Source organism: Salvia splendens, chromosome 16 (assembly GCF_004379255.2).
Source record: "Salvia splendens isolate huo1 chromosome 16, SspV2, whole genome shotgun sequence".
In the NCBI taxonomy this organism is placed as follows: domain Eukaryota; kingdom Viridiplantae; phylum Streptophyta; class Magnoliopsida; order Lamiales; family Lamiaceae; genus Salvia; species Salvia splendens.
The window spans coordinates 11,706,275-11,726,389 of NC_056047.1; the positions used below are offsets into that span (position 1 = coordinate 11,706,275).

General features: G+C 37.2%; 3 protein-coding genes across 3 annotated transcripts; 2 read left to right on the forward strand and 1 right to left on the reverse strand.

The window, feature by feature from the left end:
• The first annotated feature begins 8,623 nt into the window (after positions 1 to 8,623).
• On the forward strand, positions 8,624 to 12,344 carry LOC121769928 (mediator of RNA polymerase II transcription subunit 27-like). Its single transcript, XM_042166713.1, has 7 exons — positions 8,624 to 9,044; positions 9,951 to 10,116; positions 10,716 to 11,160; positions 11,582 to 11,641; positions 11,727 to 11,795; positions 11,871 to 11,914; positions 11,998 to 12,344. The coding sequence occupies exons 1-7, from the start codon at positions 8,798 to 8,800 to the stop codon at positions 12,170 to 12,172; spliced, it is 1,206 nt and encodes a 401-aa protein (XP_042022647.1). The 5' UTR covers positions 8,624 to 8,797; the 3' UTR covers positions 12,173 to 12,344.
• Positions 12,345 to 12,889: 545 nt separating this feature from the next.
• On the forward strand, positions 12,890 to 14,056 carry LOC121771753 (probable transmembrane ascorbate ferrireductase 3). The gene is made up of 4 exons (XM_042168617.1): positions 12,890 to 13,130; positions 13,205 to 13,253; positions 13,341 to 13,540; positions 13,628 to 14,056. The coding sequence occupies exons 1-4, from the start codon at positions 12,966 to 12,968 to the stop codon at positions 13,886 to 13,888; spliced, it is 675 nt and encodes a 224-aa protein (XP_042024551.1). The 5' UTR covers positions 12,890 to 12,965; the 3' UTR covers positions 13,889 to 14,056.
• A 75-nt stretch (positions 14,057 to 14,131) lies between these two features.
• LOC121771752 (protein OBERON 3-like) lies at positions 14,132 to 17,636 on the reverse strand. The gene is made up of 2 exons (XM_042168615.1): positions 15,551 to 17,636; positions 14,132 to 14,860 (listed from the first exon to the last, which is right to left on the reverse strand). The coding sequence occupies exons 1-2, from the start codon at positions 17,436 to 17,438 to the stop codon at positions 14,277 to 14,279; spliced, it is 2,472 nt and encodes an 823-aa protein (XP_042024549.1). The 5' UTR covers positions 17,439 to 17,636; the 3' UTR covers positions 14,132 to 14,276.
• Positions 17,637 to 20,115: the final 2,479 nt, after the last annotated feature.

Sequence of the window (20,115 nt, forward strand, 5' to 3'; positions counted from 1 at the left end):
TGTCGAGCTTGCTCCTGCCGCTCCCCGCCAACCGCTCTTCCTGGAGGTAATACCCATGAAACTTTTTGATTTCTTCGTTGCCTCTGAAGATGACATTGCACACCATACTCTCATTGCGCTCGATGGTTCCATCCGGGCGGTTTTCATTGTACCGGCGAGAGACGCGCCACCAAAACCTATCCCCGCTTTGGTTCGTGCCAAACTCCGGATCTTCGGAGATAATCAAATAGGCTTTGAATAACTGATCCATCTCCGTCGGAGTGTACGATGTGTGGACACCACGAGGAGTATGAGTAGGAGTAGAAGGAGTTTGAGAGCCGCCGCTCTATCCCGATCTGGGTTCGGGTGCCCACCCGTATCGCCCATTCGGGGCATCTTGGTCGTCCACCGGGTAAGGCCGGTAGCCAACCAGAACTTGAGAACCTTGGGTTTGAGGAGGGGCCGAGAATTGCGTTTCCGGACTAGGGAATGGTTGTGAGCCGAACCATTCGTGGTTCCAACCGCGGGAGTCGGATGGGTGATCGCCGGAGCCAGACATTTTTTTTGTAAGAGTGAAAGATTGAGAATTGATAAGAGAATTTAGATGAGAATTGTGTAGTGTGGTAGGAAATTTTTTGTGTGGAAGTGAGTGTACTTATAGATGAAAATGTGAATTTTGGAGAAAAAAAATTGAAAAATAAATTAAAAGTTGAGAGAAAACGGATATAATTTATTGGGAAGTGGGAAAATATTTTTTAAATTAAATTCGAATTTTTTTAACAAAAATTGAAAATGCCAACGGCTTTACCGTTGGCCAATCCCGTTGCGGATACTCTTATGTTGAAAATTGGTTCATTTAATACTAATTCAGTCAAATATTTAGTTAGTTAGTATGAGAAGTCTTCAAAAATTGTGATGGTTTTACTCTTGACTCAAATATTAAGGTGAAGAAATAGATTTTTTTGTAGTAATTCGAAATACTCTTATTTATTATTTTATTTTAATAAATACCAATAATTATAGTTCGAAAATGTGATTTACAAATGGTGACCTTATAAAAAATGGAGTACAAAAGAATGAATAAAATGCTTAGGAAATCTCTCAAATAAGTAAGAAAATGGTAAATATGTAAAATATTTTAGATTTGTGACAATTAATTCATTAGTATTATTATATAATTATTGTTTTATGTTTCGTCACGCAAGGATTAAATTACTCTTTAAACTCGCAAATCGCAATTAATAAAATCTTTCTGACCTTTTGGAAAAATTATTTAATACTCCTATGTTTACTTTGGACTGATTAGAGAGGGCATACAAAATTGTCACATTGCGGTTAATGTATGGAAGAATGATGATGAGGTGGTTCGATAGATATGGACGGCTGCCCACGTAAGGCCGCACCGCAACAAATGTAGCTTATCCACAACCTAACGTAAACCCCACCACTTATATTTATTTTGTTATTTATTTTTGGCCATCAAGACAAATTAACGTTGATAGTTTTACTTTTACTTTTACTAGACATTTAATAGTAAATTTTTTTAATTACGATATGGGTGAAACGAAACTGGATAATTAATCGAGATTTTTGGATACTGCAAAAAAGCTCAACCTGCAAACGTTGCGGTGCAAATAGGATATTATTCGGAGACGAGGAGAGCAGTTACGGAGTACTATCATTTTTCTTCCAACACAAATGCTCACCTTTTTTTTGAAAAAATACACGTTTTGTAGCTATTTTTGTTGAATCAATATTGCAACCATCCAAAATTTATTTTCATAAATGCATACTGGGAGTACTATTTTTTTCATCAGTGACAACCAAAATTCCTTAAATTCGCTTTGCCAATAAACTTAGAGCATCCGCAATGGCGGATTTCCCGGCGGACGTCAGACCGGAGTGCCGGGTGTTCACGTGGGACGTCTGCCATTAAACGTGAGAGGGGCGGATGCGGACGTCCGCTGCGGACACCGCATATCCGCGGCCTTCCGGCGACGTCCGCGCGGGACGTCCGCCATTGCGGTGCCACGGCGGACGTCCCGATATTTTAATTTTTTTTAATAATTATGATGTTTTTGTTTTAAATACAGTGGTTGCATTTTCTCCGTATTCGTGTCGAAATTTTAATTCCGTAAATTGTTTAATTTGGTGAATTTGTGAATTTTTATTATTGTGGATATCCGTCGGGACCTCCTTGGGGAGGTCCGCCATTGTGCAGTGGGATGTCCTTATGACGTGGCAGTGCAGTGAGATGTCCTTATGACGTGACATGAGATATTTTTAGGAAGTCCGTCGGGATATCCGCACCATTACGGATGCTCTGAGAATGGATGCTCTTATAATGTAAATAATGTCAACCAAAAATGGCATAAAAATTGACAATAATTTTGATGCTGATGCCAGTTAACGTGGACGGTGGACTCATCTGTACAAGAAGTTTTTCGACTTGTACTCTTAGAAAGAAATGATTGAATCATAAACTTGACGTTAATTTGACTTGAGGTGACCATATGTACACATTGGAGTGGGTAATTAAGAAAAGACTAAAGTCCAATTTTGATCCCTTATATTTGCCCTAAAATTCTTTTTGATCCCTTATATTAAGTTTGTGACTTTTTTATCCCTAACATATTTGTTTTAGTATATTTTGGTCCCAAACATATTGTTTTAGTTCAAAACAATCATTTTCTATTAAAATTAACAGCCAAAATGTTTGATCAATTTAATAACTTAATTATAATCTAGGACTAAAGTCCAATTTTGGTCCCGTACATTTTCCATAAAATTCTTTTCGGATCCCATACATTAAGTTTGTGACCTTGTTTGAGATCAAAATGTACCAAAACAATATGTTAAGGACCAAAAGACCACAAACTTAATGTATGAGACCAAAAAGAATTTTAGGATAAATGTAAGGGACCAAAATTGGACTTTAGTCTTAAGAAAATTAAAGAGTGGTGATAAGTGAGTGATGAGTTTATAATTAACTAGGCACAATAATTAGGTAATTTTTTTAAATCAAGACGTGTCAAATAGTTATTAGTAAATCCTCTTACGCCGCCTCATTACATCTAACTACATGTGTAATCGTAATAAATTGAAAATGAATTACAACAATTTACTTCATTGTCTGAATTTAATCGTAATGACGGCCGATGACAGAAAAGCAAAAACATGGAAGAAAAGGAAATGCCTTAATTGTTTGCCACTTGGGCTCATGATTTATTGGCTGTAAGACATATTGTGCCAAACAAGTATGATGATGTTGGTCCAAAAATCCTTAGGGTATGGCCCTAGCTACACCTACTATATAAGATTATCGTAAGTATAATACTATCATCTTAAATTGGTAGTGACATGTGAAATTATATTTTCAGATAATTATTAAGACCAGCTTGACGCATTTGATTAAAAAAAAGAAGACATTGTTTACGTAATTTTGTTGAATGTGTATATTCTATGATTTTCTATGACGTTGCTGAACTGTTAATGGTCGCTGTAATATTTTAGAAAAGTGTAATTCTAGTGATATAGTTAAACACACAAATTACCATTTTTAATCATTTTTTATACTTGTAAAGTTAGTTGGAAGTTTGTACTATATAGTTATTCCGTTTGTCACAAAATTAATGTCAAACTCTATTTTTAATTTGTCGTAAAAATTGTCATATTTTTATTTAAAGAAATCTTTTCTCATATTAATATATAAAAATATAATTCTTTTTATTTATAATAAAATAATATATTTTAAAATCTTGTATCATCATATATGTATTGGGATGGAGAGTATATAGGAATTGGCTGCCAATTTTTCGCTCTACTCAAGAAAAAGGTTAGTGACACTTTATGTTATTTGTATTATTCATGATATAATAATCAAATTGATGCTCAATTGTCAAACTCACATGTCATGCGGAATCCAAAAAGTAACATTAAAATACAGTGTATTCTTCATTTTTACTTTTTATGGAAATGAATGGGTATTGGTTCTCACTACACTACAAATTATGATGAGAAATTACGTATAAAGATTACAGAGGAGGCACTTGAGTTTATATATATATATATATATATTATACAGAATTACATGATACATTGATACTCCTAGTAGTATTTTTTTAAAACGATCATATGATCAACTTAAATCAGGCAAAATAAAGGAGCGTGACAAATTCCAAATTCCGAATTCATCATCACAAGTAATGGCTCTGTGCTAAAATAATACCAACCGTGATTAAATATAAAATGCAATCGACAACCAAATCAGAGCCATATCCATACCTACTTTATCAAATGCATATTAACTACTAGTAGTTTTGTCCAAACAATCACAACTTTTATCAAATACACATACTGATACAGGTATAGTGTGCGTGGCTGCTACTTGCATGCCCATAATTAAATAAGATAAATAGCATAACACGTGAATTAATATGGATTAAGGGCACCCGCAACGCGTGCCGCCGGAATTCCGTGTGCCGTTCCGCCGGAACGGTTTCGCCGCGGAACGCGTTGCGGCGCACCGTTCCGCTCCCATTCCGTTCCGCGTGCCGACGGCACGGAACGCGGCACGGCTTGTGCCGCCACGCGCTCGGGCGACGTGGCGCTCCCCGCTTCGTGCGTGCTTCCCACTCGCCGGCCCGCGGGTGGGACACGTCAGCGATGACGCAATAATTAATTTTTTTTAAAAAAAATATATTTTTATAAATTTTTTTTAAGCGGTCATATTACCGTTTTTTTAACTTTTTTTAATTTTTTTTATTTTTATTTTTATTTTCTTATTCTATAAATACACCTAATTTATTACATTTCACACACAACTACACATCTACTCTTCCTAAACCAACATCAATTCCTCTCCAATTTTCTATTTCAATCTCCTTCACAAAATGTCCGGCGACGGGAATTACGGCGGTGGCGGCTCCGGTGGGTGGGATCTCAACGCGTTCGGCGATTGGGAGACCATGTACAACACACTAGGTGGTTCCGGGTCGTCGACGCCGGGCACCCAGGGGTCGGCGACGCCGGGTGGGTACCAACCACCCACTTTCGATGTGGATGCCTACGCTCGACCACCCGGCTCGCGGCTTTCTCAGGGTTTGTCCCAGATTCGGGAGGATATCCCCGTAGAACCCACCCAGGGAGGAAGCCGAGGCGGTGGAAGCTCTAGGGCTGAGTCTGAGGCACCCGAGGAGGAGGAGGAGGAACTAGAGGATCTGGGCCGGCATCCGTACAACAACGAAGAAACTAAGGCGGTGTACACCGCCTGACTCACCGTCTCGTACGATCCCATCGTCGGGAACCAATGAGCCGCCAAGTGCTTCTGGGAAAAGGTCCGTGATGTCTACCACCAGACTAAGCCGAAAGGGGCCCGGAAGCGCAAATATACAATGCTCCGTGCTCACTTTGGCCGAGTCGACGCACATGTCAAAAAATTTTGCGGCATCTACGCGGCCGAAGCGGCGAACTACCAAAGCGGAGCTTCGGGCGCCGACATTCTAAGGGCGGCTTTGCGCGTCTTCTACCAGGACACCGGCCTACAGTTCAAATATGTTTATATTTGGCAGCTCGTCAAGGACGAGGAAAGGTGGGCCGGCGGTGTCCGCTCGAGCTCGGGCTCAACCTCAAAGCGCACGAAGCACACGGCGAGCGGCCGCTACTCGTCTGGTGACACCGGTGAGGCCAGCGAGGGTACACCGCAGGTGTTTGGGGGTACGGGGGATCCAATGCCCGACGAATACGGGGGATCCAGCCGTGGGCGCCGTCGGCCGCAAGGGACGAAGGTGGCGAAGACGGCTAGAGCGAGGAAGGGCCGAGGCGAATCAAGCCAGTCGGCCTCGGGATCGGGCTCGCGGGGAGGCTCGGACACACTTATGGTGGCGTACATGACCGCCACAATGGCGGACACTTCCCGCTTCTCGTACGCCCAATTCACGGCCTGGTGGAACGGAATTGTGTATATGGCATCACAACTTGGCCTTCCGACTCCCCCTCAACCTCGACCGCCTCCGGAGGATGATTCGCCGGCGGAGTAGTTTTTTTATTTTCCCACGTTTAATTGTGTGTTTTTTATTTTGTGTTTTTTATGTTTTTACGATTTTAATTGTGTGCTTTTTTTATTTTTTTTTTAAGTTTAAGTTGAATTTTTTTTAATGTTGTGTGTTTTTTAATAAAGTGTGTTTGTTTTTTATTAAAGTGTGTTTATTTAAATTGAATTGGGTTTGAAATAAAAAAAAATGAAATTGAATGAATAGTAATTTAAGGAACGGTTAAAGAACGGTTAAGGAACGAAGGGTTGCAGGTTCCGTTCCTTAGTTAAGGAATGGAGTAAAAAAGTACAGTGGGACCCTCAATTAGTGGTTTAAGGAACGGTATAGGAACAGCGTTGTGGATGGCCTAAGCACGTACGCCACTTGTAATAAATCATTGTCTTTGTGTCAATTAGTGGTAAGTTTTTTTTATGGATTATTTTCCTCATAAATGGTGTCCAATCATAGTTTGTCGAATTAAAACTTAAGGTTATAGCTTGACCTACTAATATAAAGTACTCGTATTTGTTTGAGTGAATTACGAACGAAAAAAATTATTACTGTGGTTGGTTCATGAACTACTACGTGTACCTTTATATTAGGTTCATTATATTGAACCAGTCAAAAAGGTTGCTTCTCCAAATATGAAAAGTCACGAGGCTCTTTTGCAAGTGTTTTCCAATTTTTTTAAAAAATAAAGATAATCAAATATTTCAATTTTTCAGTAAATTGGAAGAATGAATTAGTAAAGCTTCAGTCTTAACTCTTAACTCTAAATTGGATTACACTCCTCGTGTAAAGTATCTAATTCAGTAATATATAAATGGTTAATTTTTCATAAAATCATGAAATTTGATTAAATTCTAATTTTTTTCTCATATCGAAAAAATTTTGAATGAAAAATTTTGAAGTTTAAAAAAATCTCGATTGTCAAATCTGATGCTAAATTGGTGAATGCGTAAAATTTTGGTGATAGTCAATGAAAAATGAAGATAATGGGAGTTTGGCAATGTGTGGAACTAAAAACATAGCTAATTGGAAAATTTTGAAACTTTCTAATTTATCATTTATATTTTGAAAGATAAGGAAAACTATAATTTGATCAAATGACGATAATGACTTTATTATTCCTAATTAAACGGAGGTTTTTATTTCAGTTGATTTCCTACTTTTGTAACTAATTAGAACATATCCTTATTAAATTGTGGGCTTAATTGGTGGAATGGCCATTTCGCAGCAAATTAAATTTCTCTAAAACTCTCGTATTGAGATAATCTATATACATCTATGCAGAACAAATCAACTGATAATTGATCTTAGTGGTCCTTAGAGTATCAACATCAGTGCTCTTGTCAACGAGCACGGATGTGGGCCTGACCCCACTTTTACTCCATGCTCTTAGATAAGAGCACAACACCCACATCCGTGCTCTTCCGCAAGAACGAGCAGAAGAGCCTCACCATTCCATTATTCAATTTATATAAAAACATTTCCACAAAATTAAAATTCATTAAAAATAACTGAAATAATATTACAAATTACAAAAAAATTAAAAATTACATAATTAAAATCCTAGAAATTAAAAATTACATAATTAAAGTCTTAAAAATTAAAATTTACATAATTTAAATCCTAAAAATTAAAAACTACACAATTAAATTCATAAAATTAAAAAAATCCACTACTCGTGGCCGAATTTCGCTCAAATGGATGATGAATGTGTGTATTTATATATGATTTTGAGATTAATTTTTTTAAAAAATTTTCAAAAAAAAAATTCAAAAAAATGGTAATAAAATTTGTATATTTTTGGGAATCCAAAAAAATATATATTTTTAATTTTGGTATTATTTTCGATTTTTTTAAAAAGAAAAAGAAAATACCAACGGCCAATAGAAACGTGTCACGTCGCCCTGCTAGCTGGCACGGACGTGCTCTTAGCTAAGAACACGTCCGTGCTAGCGGCAAGAGCTCAGCGGCGGACAAGCGTGTCCTTGCCAGCGGCACGGACGGACGGAGCCTACTCTCCGATGTGGATTCTCTTAATCTTGAAATTAGAGACTGTCACACTAGTATTGGTTTATATATGCTTGTATAATGAGAGAGAGAGATTGCATGAATATAATTAGTGGATCTCAGTCTCCATCACTGTATTATCGTATTCAATTTTTAATCAGTGGATTTATAATCATCTCATAAGATTGAATATTTCATTCTACCGCCTTTTAAATTAGGATTGATAATGGTTCACAATTCTTAATTACTCTCTCCGGGATGTCGTCAATTTTCATATAAAGTAGACTGTAAATAAGTCAAGCCAACTAAACAAGTTTTAGGTTGTTAAAACATCTTAATTTATCTAGACACCATTTGTTTTATTTAGGATAGAGTCGAATGAACTCAAAATGGAATTTTCAATTACAACTGACTGGGCCTTAGGTATGGGCCAATATTACTATAACGGGCTTCCATTTATCTGATTGCTTGGAGGAAAGTTTGGGCCTCATAAAAATACGTGTATTCCTATTTAATTGCTATAACATTCGTTAAGATTAGTAGTAGATGATTTGTGACCGATTAAACACTATACTCCCACTAGTAATATTAAATTAAAAAGATGAATTTGCTCTTTTATTATTTCTCGGAGAGTTTCATTAGTATAAAATATCGAAATAAAATGCAGCCCAAACCCCTGATTTGATTAGCAGCGATCTTTGATGGGATCAATTTCCTCATCGGAGAAGTAGGAATCAGTTCCAATTTCAAAATCCCAAAATTCGAACTAAATGCAGCAGCCAGCTGCTCCACCACCGGCGGGAAATGCCCCGCCCAAGCAGGTGGCGCAAGCGCTGGAGCAACTCGGCCAAGCTGGACGGCTTATTGCCGATGTGCGGCTCGGGGCCGACCGGTTGCTGGAAGCCTTATTCTTCGTGGCCGAGAAGCCTCATCGCCAATATTCTGCCAAGTGTTTGAACTTAATCCTCAAAGAAGAATCCCTAATGCGCCAATACCTCGTGAATCTCCGCGCGATTGGTCAGTATACTCACATAACGTCTATATGCATCCATGATTTCATTTATACAAGTTTGTTGAATTTTGTTTGAACCTACTATTAATTGTGTGTAATTGGAATTGATTGCTCACATTCACAAAACTTGGTAGAAAGCTTGAGTTGGGGTGTGATTTTGGGCATTTTGGTGTGATAGTTGTAATTTCACCCGCTAGCATAAGGAATGCGAATGATATTTATGCACAAATGGCCAATTGTTAGTTAGCTTAAATTTTGGTTGAAATAAAGATGGATTGTAATGTATGACACGGATATACTCAGGGAAATTAGATGTGATCATTGTATGAATCTTTCATTTGTGTTTTCCTTATGATTGTTTCTTGTGAAAGTTTAATAGTATATCACATGTTTTTATTATCTAGTGTTAGTGTGCTTTTCTCAGGCTCTGTAGATTGAGCCATTGAGGAACCTTAAATAGTAGTTTCTGGATGTTGTATCATAGGAGCTGAGATATAAAGCTGCAGCCCAATTAGTTATAATCATAGTAGTAATACTTCAATTTCTTGTACACCAAACTCCATTTTGAAATGTTTGCTAACCTTTTTGATCCATGTTGGTAGTCAATGAAGTCATGGAAAAACTTTAAAATTTGATGGGTATTTCCTATGGTTTGATGGGCTTGGATTATACAAACCTGTTGTATATATCTTGTTTTTGTTGCTCTTTCACCTTTCTTTTTGATTGCTGCATATTTGGTGCATTTTGATATGGACTTCATAATGCAAAATTTGACATATTTTGTGAACCAGCTTATAACATTTTTTTCTCTGTGGGTCTTCCCTTTTATCTCAATCTGCACGGAGGGAAAATTTCTCACTGTTTGTGGTCATAAAATGTGATTTCACATGATATGATTTTGTGTTTGTTAGGAAGACAGCTGGAGGAATCTGGTGTATTAAATGACTCTCTCCGTTCACGTAGTAATTCTTGGGGTCTCCACATGCCTCTGGTCTGTCCAGATGGAGCTGTTGTTGCCTACGCATGGAAGCGGCAACTTGCTGGCCAGGCTGGTGCATCTGCTGTTGACCGAACCAGGTATGCTTATTTGATACTGAAGCTAAAGGTGCCAAAAGTTGGCTATTGCTGGGCATGCCTAAAGAAAAGGATATGCAGCAACCCCAACCTGGGCTAGCTTTAGATATCTTGGCCTGTTCCGCTATCTGACCTGCATATTACAGATCAAGGCAGACAGTTAATCCAATTCGAAATGCTGTTATCCATGGATATTTACTCTGACTAGGAATAAAGTGCAGATAACAATTGGGACTGCAGGTATCCTAGAGCAGTATCCTGAAAATTTATATTGGATGCTTGTGACACTCTTCTTTAAACACATGTTTCTGATTTTAATCAGATTGGTGCTCACTCGTTCATGTTACCCTTGTAGCACAATAATTTATGCAAATCATTTCAATTGACGCCATTAAAAGTATAACCTTAAATATGACATAGTTATATTGTACTGGGTAAATTGATTGCTCTTGTCTCTTAGTATAATTTTAATCTGGATTGGATGGGTTTCAAATTTCAATTAATTGAAAACTAAACATTCATGCTTATATGTGAATGTATATCTCTCTAACAGAGTTCAATATATTTGTCATAAGTATTTGTTTATTTGTGGTTTTGCATAGGCTGGCACTTAAGGCGTTCACAGATCAAAAGAGGCAATTTTTCCCGCACCTTGCCGACGATTCTGTTTTCGAACCAGCAACAAAGAAGCACTGCAGTCCTCTGCCAATATCTTATGAAGAGATTGGTGATTTAAAAACCGTGAGTGATATGCTGTCTCATCTGGAGAAAGAAGTTCCAAATCTGCAAGCATGTACTTACCAGCGGATGGAGTGGTTAAAGAGGGCATCATCATTGCCCTCTTCGGCAAATGAAAGCCCCACTGAGTCAACAAAAGATCTTAGCTTCCCAAGCGCAAGCAAATGGAGAGAACGTCCAGAAATGCATGCTGCAGATAAAGCTGCTGTGATCGAGTTACTTCTCCCCTCAGTTTTCAGAGCAGTAGTATCATTACACACAGCAGGATCTGTGGATCCTGATGCAGTAGCTTTCTTTTCACCTGATGAGGTGACTTATTAAGCTATGCTTGAACGTGCTTTATTTTCTTATTCCACTAATCATTAACTATATTGCTTGAAGCGGTTTTCCTTGCTTCTGGCGAAGGCTTCAGTGAACTGCCTTTGCAGTTATGTTTTGTGCCTTAAGAGGCTCATTATCGTGAACATATAAGGAAGGAGATAAAGGCTTTGTTGTGATAGTCTGCTAGATACTGTAGTTTAATAGTAGTTTATTGAAGTAACAATGGGAGAAAGCCCAGCTTTCACTTGAAATGTTTCTGGTATGAGCGCCTACTGCTAGATGTTTTTGTTAGTCTTCCTGTTAATAATATTGCTTATTTCCTGAGTTTTATGTTTAAGAGTTGTTTTTTTCATACCCAGTCTGAATTTCAACTTATATCTGATGCATTACTGTTAAATTTCTTTTGAAGGGTGGCAGCCATTTGCATGCACGAGGTTTTTCAACACATCATGTATTTAGGCACGTCTCGGTAAGAGGGCTTTCAGCACTGACGTCTACCCATTCCCAGTACATTTGGATACTGAAATTATCTTCTTGATAAATTGTTCCTGCAGGAACATGCTTCTATGGCTCTGCAGTTCTTTATCTCCGCCCATCCAAAAATGGCCTTGCAGCTTTTGCTGGTACTCTTATTTCATCCATAACTAAATACTTGAAGGTGTTTAAGGTTTAAAATTACATTTTTCATTTTGTTGCAGCACTGGGTTTGCAGTTATCAAACACTGTTTGTGAAGGTGTGCAGGTAAATATTCCTACACTCTTTCTTTCTTCCTCGTGGAAGAGTATTTTCCTAGTAGTGAGTTTCTGGTGATTACGACTGTGCAGCAAGTGTGGGAAGCTACTAGCAATGGACAAACAATCGGGGTTGGTATTGCCTCCCGTGAAGCGCCTTTACTGCTTCACTTCTGGTACAAGTACGTCAAAGAACTCGACTACTGAAAAATGCAACCTCAGTCTCATCCAGGCTTTTCACATAGGCTGCTTTTCAGAGGATGCTTAGTTGCGGGTCTCTCTCTCTCTCTCTCTCATGTTGTAGTCTTGTAGATTGTAGAATCAGATTTTCAAAGAGCGACTTTTGCGTTGTGCTCCTTTTATGTGGGATATATTGAAGTGAGGATAATTGTCGAACACGGAATCTTTACATTGTATATTAACTCACTTGTTGCTTTTTATTTGTCTGGATTTATTGGTTTTGAAACAAAATTATTCAATATCATATCACAACAAGAATATGTAATGTTTCTATCTCCTATTTTCTTCACATTATGACATCTATTTCTGCAATTTGTTGATTGGCAGCAAATCACCACTCAACAACACATATTGCTACTGTACGAATCATCATTCAACTTTTCACCAAAAACACTAGCTCATTAAACATGATTCAATCCTCTGGAAACTTAACACAACTGTATAATTTAATAACAGAGAATCATCATCCCTTTCCAATGGAGCGAATACACATGCATATTTTACAAAGAAAAAGAAGTCATTTTTGCTTGGAATCTAGAAAACTCTATAAATCCAAACAGAAAAAGCTTTAATTACCTGGTTTACTCAGACAACTTTTCATTATCCCTTGCTAAAGTATAAAGTCATTCTCCCCAAGCAAATATGCCAAACCAGCAACACAAGCAACTTGTCCAAAGTTGATTAATTGCTGCATATTAAGTTCTATTCACTCCCTATAAATATACTCCATAAGTTTAGGCTCAGAGAAAATTGTGCACAATAAGAAATATTTGTTTGTAGCATTTTTGTTTCATATTGAGCCTCAAATAGTTTGTTCGAAAATGGACGTTGAGCGTGATAGGGGTAGGTATCATAGTTCAGCCTCGGGTCTTACCGTGGTGGCTCACTTCTTTGGCATACTAGCAACCATTCTCATGCTGGTGTGGCTGCTCCACTATCGCGAGGGCCTCGACCTTGATTCAGATGACGCCCGTCGCGTCTTCAACGTACGTCCTCGCCCTCTTCTTCTTCATTCTCAGTCACATACATGTTTGTTTCCAATTAATGTTTGTTCGTGCAGGTTCATCCTTTCCTCATGTTCTTTGGGTTCATATTCATGGCTGGTGAAGGTATGAATAAAACAATCCAAACCAACAAATTCTGTATATATACCTATTATGAAACAGCTTCGATGAATCAATTGTGTCTATTTTCAGCTATGATGGCGTACAAGACTGTTAAAGCAGAGTGGCAAGTAAGGAAATTTGTTCATCTCTTCTTCCACTTGGTGGCTATGGTGTTAGGGATTGTGGGGTTGCATGCTGCCTTCAAATATCACGATCAAGTCGGCCTCACCGACATGTATAGCTTGCATTCTTGGATTGGTATCGGCACCTTTACTCTCTTCTGCGCTCAGGTATGTATCTATCTATCTATCTATGATTCATTGTTTACTAGTTTCTTGCATCGCACGAGAGTGAAACTAGTATATTCCTTATGGCAGTGGTTGGTTGGACTCGCTGTCTTTTTGCCTCGGAGCTCCCCCTCGCATTCAAAGGCAATGATCGCCCCGTGGCATGTCAATGGTGGCCAAGCTCTCCTCTTCATGGCCATCGCCACAGCCTTGACGGGGCTCATGGAGAAAGCCACTCTCATGAGGCTGCAACACCAAAACGAGGGGCGTCTCATCAACTTTCTTGCCCTCTGCATTCTGCTTTTCGGCATCTCTGTCAATTTTTCTGTCTCTCTTGCTCGTTATGCATGAGCCATTTTTACTTTTAAAAAAAAATCTTTTTCATGATTTGGTATCATGTGTATTGGTGATTTGTGAGTGATTGTTTGTTGTAGGAATGATTGATTTGTACTATATGGGAGTTTAAATATTGTATTGTGCAAATAAATGAAAGGAATATTCATAGAGTTGTTAAAATAATAGTATTGTATTAATATGTAGTTTCGCATATAAAATGGTAGTACTATTTCCTAGATGAAGGGAAGGAAAGTAGGCTTTCTCTGTCACAATTGCTTGATCATTAAACAATTTGGTGTTCGAAATCATACAAACAAAACATAAGTTGAAACAGAGTATTCAAAAATCTTGGTTTCTTCCAAAACAAAACAGAGCATCTGAGCCTAATATAGGGAAACAATACTTAAACCAACTGTTGCTTCGTTGCTTCCATTCTCTTGAGCAATCCAGAGATCTCCGACTGCATTCTGATCTTCATCTTGTAGTAATCGCAGTGCGAATTCTCCAACATCTTGAGTTCCTCGAGCTTCTTCCTCCGCCTCTCCTCTGTCTCCTGCAGACACAGCTTTGCTAGCTTCTCGGCATACTCCTCTTCCAGCTTCTCGGTCTTCAGCCTCACCATCCGCCTGAAATTCTCGATCTCTGTCCGCGCCTCATCAGCGCGGCTCTGGAACATTCTGGCTTCGGCTTCCTTGATGCGCACGAGGCTCGCCAAGCTGTCAAAACCGTCCTTCTTTATGGGCTTGACCGACCATTCGTCCTCAACAATCTTGTCACTCATGGGAGGAGCTTTTACGTCGTTGTGGTAAGGATCAAAGGGAGATGACTCCTGCCGCCCGCGCGAGGAGTTCATGTTGTAGAAAGATGGTGAGGAAGCGAGAGCGTTGGAGGGTGGGAGACTCGAAGCATCTTTTGCAAAGCTCGGTTGATCAGTTAAATCTTTCGAAGACATGCTTGAAGCGCCCATTTCCAAGAGAGAATCTGCAGCTGCATTCAAGCAAGCAAAAAGGCAAACAGTAAAAATCGGAATCATCGTTGAGTCACAGCTGCCATGGAAACAAATAACACGAAAATGTACATAAGAAATCTATCAAAGACGAAGAAATTGATGAAAGCCAGTCTTGTTTCAGAGTTTCCAATTCAATGTTATGACAAGGGATGAACGTGCTAAACCATTCATGATCCAGATTGCTTCATAGTATTATCTTTTCCAAATGGAATAGCATTGTAAATAATCAATAAAAGTATTTTGTTAACAATGGCAACCAATTTGAATAATGAAACGATACTCTAGAAAAACCGATTCGTATAGATGACAATGAATGTAAATCATGTTCAACATCATAAATCATATATCTAACCAAACTAAAACAATTTCATGACATAATAGACAACACGAATACTATAATCATATAACCATAGCAAGCCAAGCCTTCTGATCCTAAGTATTGGACCCATCAGAATACAACAATTCAAAATATATCAATATGGTCTAACTAAGATTTCTATTTTGAATCTTTTTACAGAAAAGAACAGTTATCAGTCAAGTCATTAAATGGCCAATCAGCCGCATAATACATTGCACTCGAGAAACATAAAACCAAAAATCACTGGCACGACTTTAATGAGCATAATTAGTGACTCAGACAAGCAGGAAGAAAAGGTTTGAGAACTCACAGTTAAAAAATTGAAAGATAGAACTGCAGACTTCTGGAGGAGTAATGATATTGCTCCGAAGTTTGCTGATCATCTCATCGGCCTTGATATGCAGCTCCTTTCCTTTGCGATCTTCGCTTCCTCCAAAGACCTTCCTAACACAGTCGAGCTCTTTGATCAGGGTTTCTAAACCCCAATCCTTGGCACAAGACATGAAGACATCCTTAACGAACCCAAACATCTCAGAAGCATGGCCGCAGCCAAGGCAGTGAAATTGCATCTCGGTTGCCCCCGAAGACCCTTTCAAGCAGGGACCGGGCTTTATGAGGTTTCTTTGAAGGCCACAGGCCGCATGACACCAATGTGAACAAGCATCACACCCAACCCAACTGCACGTGTTGCTGGCACAATCGAAATTCAAACACACGGGGCACATGCATTCACTGCAAAATCCCTTTTTCGTCGAGCAAATCTTGCAGTCACAATCCTCAACAGGTAATGACCGCCTGCAGTTTATGTTCCGGCACCTTTCAAGCAAGAAAATTTCAACTAATTCAGATACTGGGAGTCGGTTCTTGCTATGTAAAAAGCTTCCTAGTCCCATTTTAATCGCGACCAAAACTTCAAGTTGGCTCTTTTGGCACTTTGAGAGAGTCTCGTTGGTGCTAAGGTCGGATCTTCTCTCAAGTCTCTTCTGGAAAGCCACCAATTCATCTTTCCTCTCAGGACTGTCGATGACATTCTTCAAGTACTCTTTAACAGATTCAACAATTTCATCGGTGAGCTCCTGCATTACCTGAGCCATGACAGAAACAGACTCCGAAACAATCTCTCTTAGAATTCTCTCAGGTCGTGAAAGCTTACGCCCTTTCACCACATCTATATCTTCTGAATCTCTCAAGTTCTCCAAGTTTCTTCTCCTCGAATCACCCAACTGACCATCTGTCACTGGTCTGGCAGGCAGCTCAGACGGGAAGAATGAAAGATTTTCAGAGCTAGCTGTCCTATAAAGACTATTGTTACTAGAATCCTTATTCAATCCATTGCGATTACCCATCCCAGCCCCTCCTCCTCCACCCACATGATTGGTAAATGCAACAGTGCCATCTCCAATCGGCCTAAAACGGCTGTGGACAGAACCATTAGTTCCCTCCCCACAATTCCAGATCTGATCACAGTCCCTCCTATGACTTCCACCCGAGTATTCATAATTCTCAGTCGAGTTCCTAGTAAGCGAGCAGCTAGGATTATGCGAATGGGGATGAGAATACGAGTAGGAAAGCGAGGCCGCTGTAAAGTCATTCGAGTAAGTCGTCTGCGTAATATTGTTATACGACGGCCCCAATGACTGAACACTCCTACTAGGCCTCAATCTCGAGGGAAGATCCCCCCCATTCTGAACACGATTTGACCCGGCCAAGGACAGGGAAACATCAGGAAGAGCCAAAGATAGGTTCAAAGACTCAACCTTTGGCTTCTTCTCCCTATTCTCAGCATCATTTTCAGCATTCTCAGCCTCCCTCTTAGATGAATTCCCTCTGCTCTCGTTCAACCTAAGAAAATCCCTTTCCACCCAAACATTATTTTCCCCTTCATTTTGATCCTCAGCCGCCGCTATCTCTTTCCCCTTATACCTACCACTAAATTTATCAAAAGAATTCAGTAACGAAGCATCTTTTTCAAAGAACGGTTTCGAATTTTCGCAGAGATAGCTAAGAGTAAGCTCCTGACTCCCTAAATTCCCAGCCCGTTTAGCCTTTTCATCAAAACCACCGATCGAATTAATTTTATCTTGCGATTTTTCTCCAAGAAAATCAATACCCTTATCAAAAAACTGAGCTTTTTCATGCGGGCCATCCCTATTTTTCTCCCCTGACAGCTCATCAGAATGATCTCGCTCTCTCTCCATTTCCAACTCAAAACCAGAAACCAAAAAAAAAGTAAAATGATTGGAAGAGAGAAAGAGCTGAAAACTTACAGAGACGGAGCAAATTCCGTAAAATTCAAAAGAATCTTAGGGCTTGGTTGAAATTTTAGAGCATTGACTCTACTGCTCTCTCTCTTCCTCGCTGTATATAATATATTTGGCAAGTTGCAACGGCTGAATTCTTTTTTTCTGTGAGTATTCACACTTTCAAGTCTTCAACGCGGATGATTTGGTTTTGTTGGAGGGCTGAAAACCCTAAAATGCCCCTTGAGTAAGTCAAATTAACGCTTCGAGTGGTCCTAATATCTCATTGTCTGGATGACTTTTATGACCTTTTGCTTGACTGCCAAATACTCCCAGTTATTCATCTATATATAATAATGTAATGTCTCATTAAATAATACTCTGTCTTCTCCTTTTCTTTTTTTCTTTCACCAGAGTGTGTCTCACGACTTTTTTATATTCCTCATTAAATGAAATTGCCCTCTTTTCAATAGTGTAAAATTAGTATTTATTCCAACTCATCATCATAGATTTTAATACAAAGTGGTTGAAGGATAAGTTAAGTTATATTTTATTGATCCTTTTATTTTTCTATTTGAGAATGGTTGCATTCGCTTTAAATTCATCATGTATAAATTTGATGCCATATTATTAGTATTTAACAATACTAATATAAAATTATTTCCATCCAGTCATAGACAATTAATGGATGTGTTCACTTTGTAATTAATTAATGAGGGAACATCATTTTTGTTCACGAACTTTGCCAAAGTATCATTTTAGGTCCGTGAATTTTGAAAATATCATTTTAGGACCGTGAACTTTGAGTCAGTATCATTGGATGTACATTTTACTATTTCCAATTTTTTTTGGACGAAAATACCCTCAATACCTTAAAGTGTATATATTTTTAATAAATTTACCATATACTCATAATTTTTTATAAATATATTTACAATATATTTTTGACAAATTTTCTAAATATAATTTGACCTTAAATATTATCACTTAATTTTGTGACATGCAAGTAAAATTGCTTCTTCAATTTTTATATTAATTATTTTTAAGAATTGAATAAAGAACTTTCTTTAATAATAAAAAATTGAATAAATCTTTTCTCACAAAATTAAATGATAATATTGAAGGTCAAATTATATTTAGAAAATTTGTCAAAAATATATTGTAAAGATATTTATAAAAAGATCTTTATTTAATTTTTTATTATTAAAGAAAGTTCTTTATTCAATTTGTAAAAATAATTAATATAAAATTGAAGAAGCAATTTTACTTGCATGTCACAAAATTAAGTGATAATAATTAAGGTCAAATTATATTTAGAAAATTTGTTAAAAATATATTGTAAAGATATTTATAAAAAAATATGAGTATATGATAAATTTATTAAATATATACACTTTAAGGTATTGATGGTATTTTCGTCCAAAAAACTTGGAAATAGTAAAAAGTACCTCAAATGATACTAACTTAAAGTTCACGGACCTAAAATGATACTTTGGCAAAGTTCGTGGACCAAAAATGATGTTCCTCTTTAATAAATTTATCATATACTCATAATTTTTTATAAATATCTTTACAATATATTTTTGACAAATTTTCTAAATATAATTTGACCTTAAATATTATCACTTAATTTTGTGACATGCAAGTAAAATTGCTTCTTCAATTTTTTATATTAATTTTTTTTAAATTGAATAAAGAACTTTTCTTTAATAATAAAAAAATTGAATAAAGATCTTTTCTTGCATGTCACAAAATTAAATGATAATATTGAAGGTCAAATTATATTTAGAAAATTTGTCAAAAATATATTGTAAAGATATTTATAAAAAGATCTTTATTCAATTTTTTATTATTAAAGAAAGTTCTTTATTCAATTTTTTTTAAAAACTAATATAAAAAATTGAAGAAGCAATTTTACTTGCATGTCACAAAATTAAGTGATAATATTTAAGGTCAAATTATATTTAGAAAATTTTTCAAAAATATATTGTAAAGATATTTATAAAAAATTATGAGTATACGATAAATTTATTAAAAATATATACACTTTAAGGTATTGAGGGTATTTTCTTCCAAAAAAACTTGGAAATAGTAAAAAGTACCTCAAATGATACTAACTCAAAGTTCACGGACCTAAAATGATACTTTGGCAAAATTCGTGGACCAAAAATGATGTTCCCTCTTAATTAATTAATAGCTTGATCATAAAAATAGAAATAACGAAGATAAAATTTGGAGTATTTAGGCCATCCACAACGTTGTTCCTATACCGTTCCTTAAACCACTATTTGAGGGCCCCACTGTACTTATTTACTCCATTCCTTAACTAAGGAACGGAACCTGCAACCCTCCGTTTCTTATCCGTTCCTTAACCGTTCTTTAAATTACTATTCATTCAATTTCATTTTGTATTTTTATTTCCAACCCAATTCAATATGAAAATTGGAGAGGAAATGATGTTGGTTGTATGTGAAATGAGAATGAAGTAGGAGTATTTATAGAAAAAGAAAATAAAAATAAAAATAAAAATAAAAATAAAAGTTAAAAAAACGGTAATATTAATGTTATAAAAAAAATTAAATTTTTTTTTAAAAATAATTATTGCGTCAGCAGGTGACGTGTCCCACTCGCGGGC

Excerpts from the sequence above, each read along its gene's own strand:
- LOC121769928 (XM_042166713.1), top strand. The coding sequence starts at position 8,798 with ATGCAGCAGCCAGCTGCTCCACCACCGGCGGGAAATGCCCCGCCCAAG. Across the intron at positions 9,045-9,950 it reads CGTGAATCTCCGCGCGATTG|GAAGACAGCTGGAGGAATCT; the intron begins GTCAGTATACTC and ends TGTGTTTGTTAG. Across the intron at positions 10,117-10,715 it reads TCTGCTGTTGACCGAACCAG|GCTGGCACTTAAGGCGTTCA; the intron begins GTATGCTTATTT and ends GGTTTTGCATAG.
- LOC121771753 (XM_042168617.1), top strand. The coding sequence starts at position 12,966 with ATGGACGTTGAGCGTGATAGGGGTAGGTATCATAGTTCAGCCTCGGGT. Across the intron at positions 13,131-13,204 it reads ACGCCCGTCGCGTCTTCAAC|GTTCATCCTTTCCTCATGTT; the intron begins GTACGTCCTCGC and ends TTGTTCGTGCAG. Across the intron at positions 13,254-13,340 it reads CATATTCATGGCTGGTGAAG|CTATGATGGCGTACAAGACT; the intron begins GTATGAATAAAA and ends GTCTATTTTCAG.
- LOC121771752 (XM_042168615.1), bottom strand. The coding sequence starts at position 17,438 with ATGGAGAGAGAGCGAGATCATTCTGATGAGCTGTCAGGGGAGAAAAAT. Across the intron at positions 14,861-15,550 it reads TATCTTTCAATTTTTTAACT|CTGCAGATTCTCTCTTGGAA; the intron begins GTGAGTTCTCAA and ends GCTTGAATGCAG.